The sequence below is a fragment of the Lipotes vexillifer genome, unplaced genomic scaffold, assembly GCF_000442215.2.
Source record: "Lipotes vexillifer unplaced genomic scaffold, Lipotes_vexillifer_v1.1 scaffold880, whole genome shotgun sequence".
Classification (NCBI taxonomy): domain Eukaryota; kingdom Metazoa; phylum Chordata; class Mammalia; order Artiodactyla; family Lipotidae; genus Lipotes; species Lipotes vexillifer.
In genome coordinates, this window is record NW_006776345.1 from 83553 (window position 1) to 89619 (window position 6067).

The following is a 6067-nucleotide window of genomic DNA, read 5'->3' on the forward strand; positions in this document are numbered from 1 at the left end:
TGTTAAGAGATATAGTAACAAAACATTAAACAAGTGGGCACTGGTACCTTGAATGACAAATCTCGAAAACAATGCAAATTTGAGACTTTTCTATTAGTACACACATCTGCACCAACTTCAATTCCTATGCTAAGTGGTTTATAGTCTCTTTCCTCCATCTTTTGCTTTTTGAGCTTTTTTTTTTTTTGAGGAGCAGACTTGTAAAAAACATCAGTGTAACTTGTGCTAAGGGGTAGTGGTTTGTTTTCCTTAAACCAAAGCTCTGCCAAATTTGCATCATCTGCTCAAGTAGAATACTGTGTCCAGGATCTCACCATATGAAACCAGTTCACTCACATCTGTATGACTACTGTCTTCATGAAAAGTTTAAGTTCTTCCAAGCAGTTTTCTTTACTCCTCCTGTCTTTCATTTCCTGCCTAAATCCAAGTTAAAATAAACAATTTCCACTGATCTTCAATGCAGTTCAATTGTGCACTCTGTCCTTTCCTCTTTGCATGTCACAGTAGCTGTTCACATACATTAAATATCATAGATATGTTCTGCTCTTACATCTACACACTTACAAAAGCAGCTTTGTACTTTGTTTGGTGTGTTTTTTACTATGTTGGCTCACAAGAAGCAGTTTTTTCATTTCTAAGCATGGTACTTTACAATTTTTAATGCATTAATACAACAGTGCATTGGAAAAGTACTGAGCCTCTACAAAATAGCTTTACATTTTTAAACAAATGAATGTGATTTTTTTCACTTACACAAGCATAGGCTTTTTTTTTTTAATATTTCCACAAGATAAATATCTCAATTAAACTATAAGCTCACTCTACAGTGTGCCACAGTGATGGGCTTAGGAGACAGTTATACACTTAGAAGATCCTAACCTTAGTGTTATTTACACTGACATGTCCAATAATATCACCTTGTCTGAAAGGTGAACAAATGATATTCAGAATGTAGGTGAATTTGTGCCAACTAATAACTGGGAACATTATAGCTTTAAGCAATCACTTAGGAAACATGTACTGTAACTTAGTCTAAACTGGGAATTTCCTTCATCCCTCTTTCCTATGGCATAGGAAACTTTAAAGATCAACATGAAACAGATAAGAGCCATTGCTAAGGCAGATCTTTTAAGATAACAAAGGAGAAACTGACAACTATATATGATAAATCATCAGTAATAACAATTACTGATACTGAAATCAGATTTTTATATCCTAAAACATTGCTTTTTAAATATTTCCTTTTATTCTGGAACAGAAATTAGAGGAAGGACAATGATTCATTCAGAAAGCAATGACTCAATTCAGGTTGCTACTTTACATTTAAGCACCACTCAAAAAGTGGACATAAAGCAAGTGATTCCTGTTTGCCCATCACTATACCAGCTACATAGCTGAGAGTTCAGACCTTAATCACACAACACTTTCTCTGTTACCAGAAGCTAAGACTGCTCTGCGACATATAGGACAAGTAGAATTCTCAGATAACCAGCGATCGATGCAGTGGACATGGTACTCATGGGAACAAGGTAGTTTACGAAGTTTGTTGCCTTCTGTGTATTCTGTAATGCAAACACTACAGGTTTTTAATGCATCGTTTTCACCAAAACTTCTCATTGCCAAGTTGTCAATCTGTTCTTTGGTGAGTCCTCTAGGTTGGTCATCATCATCCTCATTTAAGAGGAAAAACTGAGCCAGACTAAGGAAGGGCAAAGAGCCACTTTCATCAAATGTTACTGGGGCCCTGTGTCGACCCTCTCGCCTGGCACCTGATGAGCCTGATGATGAGCTTCCTTCATTACTGCCTTCAAATACCTCTGAGCTAGTCTCTGAACTTTCACCACTGGAACTGGAACTAGGACTGGAACTGGAACTAGAACTGGAACTAGAACTGGAACTTGAACTGGAACTCGAACCAGAACTGCTACTACCACCAGAACCCCCTCTTCCATTCCGTGACTCTGACCTTTCCATATTTCGACTTGAGACTGAGCCACTAGGCTCTGAATCACTATCACTGTACATAAAGTAGCTTAACTCACCAAAACCTGTCATTATCTGCCTTAACATGGTCTGAATTGCAACAGATGTAGTCTCACTTAAACCAGTATTTAAGATTCTACGAATCGGAATTCTGATGGTACTGACATAGGTTCTCACACCTGCTCGCTCAGAACGTGAAAACGTACGCCTAAAACCTCCTCGTTCACTTTCATAAGTGACGGTGTTGTTTGGCGTCTGAGACCTTGACCGAGTTCTGCTAGCTATGCTATCTCTCTGCCGATATTCTCCAGGACGAACTCTTCTTACTTGAAGATCAAGGACTATGGTTGGAGGTCTCTGGCCTGATCCTGTAGATTCACCATTGCCAGTTGTATCTGAAGACCCTGCTCCTTGTGAGGCATTTCTGGTTCCAGAAGCTGCAAAGAGACCTCTACTTAGCAAGTCAGGTCCACTTATTTGCTGTCTCAATGTCACGTGGTGCCGGGTTCTAGAACTTCCCTCAGTCTCATTTACCAAAGGATGCTCAAAAGTCTGAGATGAGATACTATGATGAGATCTTCGTGGAATTTCACTCATTGGATGCAGAGGTGATCTACTTCTTTCAGCTCTTGCTCGGGTTCTCCGATGGTCTGGGCTCCTACTTCTTGCCCTTCTCTGACCTCTGGTAGGTGGGGCTTCTCCTGTTAATGATTCAGTTGAATTTCGTTCTGATCTGGGTGGCCTTGCAGATGTTGATTCAGATCGTGGATTTTCCACTTGCCTTTGGCTGTTGTCCATACTTTCTCCACTAGAACGTCTTGCAGATAGCTCATTTTCATTCTCTGGATTTTGGCTCCCATTATTACGGTTAACATTGATCTCTAAACTGAATCTGAAATCACCACTGTTTGGATTAGTCCGGCTCACTGCTCTCCAAGATTGGTTTCCTCTTTGCCCACTTCTTGTTGTATTTCCAGTTTGTCTGACGGAGTTAAGCCAGTCTATTATAGAGTCACCATTAGACACATCATCTGAAGAGTCTCCACCTGTTTTTAAAAAAGGGAGGGGAGAGAGGGAGAAAAAGGAACTATTAAAATTAGGAAATTACATAAGAGTACTCAGAAACTTCATATTAGAAAAAAAGAACAAAGATTCTGAACAGATTTCACATTTACAGATTTTTGTAAACTATACTGCATTGATTTGCAGTAAAAGCAGGAAAGTTTCAATTCCATTTTAAAAGAGCAAGCTAATCATAGAGAAATTTAGGGAATTTTTTTTTTTAAGAAAGGGAATTGGGAAGAAGTCTATTTTTAGCACTTCATCATATACAGAGCCTAAACCACTGTGGGCTGTCAGATAACAACATTTTTTCAGTCCACTGCCAACACTAATGTAATCAAACAAGGTAAACACCAGTTAAGGTATAGGGCTAGTATTTTAGTTCAAATTACATTTTTTGGTCAAATTTTCATTAGCCTACATTTCTTTAGGCTCTTGACTTAAGTGCCTTTAATAATATGGGACATTTAAAAATACAAGACTGCTTTAGTCACTGCAAAAATATAAACGAGATTTACAGGTTTAAAAGCATTTGAATACTTCTTCACGTTACCAAGATTTTAAATTAACATGAAATTGGAGATAAGACCAAGTAAATAGTCTGAACCTAGCACAGTACATATAATGGCACATTCGAGAACCTAACTGTTATCATGGCTTCTTATGTTAGTCAAATTCCCTATTTCACATTGAGGGAGAAACACCAGACCCGAGGTAAGAGCAAGATTTCTCAACAGTGGGACTGTTTATATTTTGAGCCAGATAATTCTTTGTTGTGGGGGCTGTGCTGTGCATTTTAGGATGTTTAGCAGCATCCGTGACCTCCACCCACTAGATACCAATAGCAAACCCCCAGTCATGACAACCAAAAATGTCTCCAGGCATTGCCAGTGTCCCCTAGGGGGCAAAATTATACCCCACTGAGAACCATCAGATTAGAGAATGCAACATGTCTTTCTGCTGGTGAGGAACTCATGTTTATAAGGAAGGAATAATACAGTAGGTAGGGGGAAATTTCAATGGAGGTGTAAAATCAAGAAAAAAAATCACATTTAAAATAGGCCATTCCTCACTATGTTCCAATTAACACAAAAAACCCAAAGGTGAAGCAGAAAAAAAAAAGTTAACATTCTCACCAAATATCAAGAAAATGCCAGTTGTTTTTATGAGCAGTTACTTAGCACCAAATTAATTTGTGCCATTGCTAGATTATCTTTGGCTGACATTTATTGTTAGGAAGCTCCTTATCCATTCCATCCTCCACCCTTCCCCCCACCCCCAAGCAAAATTTACCTCTATTTTCATCTAAGTTTTGCGGTGGTGGGCCCTCTTTAATTTGTTGTAGTCTTCTCAGCAACTCTTCCTCAGTACTTTCACCTAAAATAGTTTAAAATGTTTGCCAAATTATGAATAAAAAACAATGACTTATCCATCTGAGATGACAACCAGAGAGTGAGTAGGAAACCTGGGTAAAATTCACCTATTTGAGAGCATGACATTACAACTTATATTTATTCACATTTCTTTCCAGTTTACAAAATGCTTTTGCATACAGTATCTCATTGTTTAAAACTGCAACTCTGGGAGGTAGATATTATCTGCATTTTAAAACAATGAAACAGACTGAGAGACTGACATGTTAATTAATATATGGCAGGGCAAGAATGCCAACTTTGGCATTCTGACTCAAGTCTGGTACTGTTGCCTCAAAATGCACTCTCTCTTATAAGAGCCATGCTAACTAACACCTTACCTTTTAAAATTTAAGGAACCACTCAAAGGTTAATAGAATTAACAAGAAACAAGGAGGAAGGGAGATAATGAATTTTAACTAGAATCAAATGGGACCTAATCAGGCAAAGGAGAATAACCAAGCACAAAGTTCTGAATAATTGACTATTTTACCCAAGGCTAGCTCTGATTGATTATGACAGAGTAAGTCTCTCCTAAGAACTGAAGTTCCCATTAGCTCCTCAAGACTACTTATGTCTAATAAGTTATATAAAGATAAATAACAAAAATATTTTTCAGGTCCACTCTCTTGAATTTAGCTCATTATAAATTCATAATATAATTCCTAACTAAAAAACCTGACATAGGATAATTCCAAATATGAGTGAACAAAATCATGTAATAAGTACAGCAGTTAATGTCACTCTACATCCTCTGTATTAAAAGCATACTTCATAATGGCTAAAGAAACATTTTTTTAAAATACAGGTTTCCTTTTAAGACCAGCAATTTACATATATAAATCCTTAAACTACACATTGCATACCTGGGGTGCCTAGCAAATTGTTATCCCTCATAAGCCTATAATCTTCTTCACTGAGGTTATTTACAAATTGATAGAAAGCTTCTTCCCGATCCAATCGGTCCATCTGACTTCTGCGCTGTGCTGCAGACTGATCACTGCTTCCTTTATCGTTAGAATCTGAGCTTTCCATCTTGATGAACAAGTGGAAAATTATCTAAAAGGAGAAAGGAGATCAATCTTGAAAACAGAAGTCAGTATATATTCTATAGAACAGTTATAGTTATGCGAAAATCCAGAATGCAGGTCCAGACGTGGATTTTAAGACCTCATATGAATGAAATTTCATAACAGAAAATTCCTGAAAAGCACTGTTATACTACGAAAAGACTAGGTCAGGGGTTGGCAAACTATGGCCCACGGGCCAAATTTAGCCCTGGTGCCTATTTTTTTTCTCCTTGAGATTTAAGAATGATTTTTATACCTTTAAATGCTTTTTTAAGAGAATATTCTGTGATGTGTGAAAATTATATGAAATCCAAATTTCAGTGTTCAAGTTTTATTGGAATACAGCCATACACATTCACTTACATATTTTCTATGGCTGCTTCATGCTATAATGGCAGAGCTGAGTTGTTGTGACCAAGACTGTATGTAGCATTCTCACTGCTTTGCACTGGTGATCTGTGCATTGTAAGTTGCAGTGATGCACTTATAACTTGACAGCATTTCAAGCGCCATGCTTATCACCACACTGTGACATTTTTT

General features: G+C 37.6%; 1 protein-coding gene across 1 annotated transcript; it reads right to left on the minus strand.

Moving 5' to 3' along the window:
* Positions 1-1413: 1413 nt before the first annotated feature.
* RLIM (ring finger protein, LIM domain interacting) lies at positions 1414-5492 on the minus strand. The gene is made up of 3 exons (XM_007450335.1): positions 5324-5492; positions 4339-4422; positions 1414-3029 (listed from the first exon to the last, which is right to left on the minus strand). Exons 1-3 carry the CDS (start codon positions 5490-5492, stop codon positions 1414-1416), a joined length of 1869 nt encoding a protein of 622 aa, XP_007450397.1.
* Between the last annotated feature and the right edge of the window lie 575 nt (positions 5493-6067).

Coding starts and splice junctions, on each gene's coding strand:
- RLIM (XM_007450335.1), bottom strand. CDS start 5,492: ATGGAAAGCTCAGATTCTAACGATAAAGGAAGCAGTGATCAGTCTGCA. Junction 4,423..5,323: donor CAATTTGCTAGGCACCCCAG/GTATGCAATGTG, acceptor AAACTATTTTAG/GTGAAAGTACTGAGGAAGAG. Junction 3,030..4,338: donor AAACTTAGATGAAAATAGAG/GTAAATTTTGCT, acceptor TTTTAAAAACAG/GTGGAGACTCTTCAGATGAT.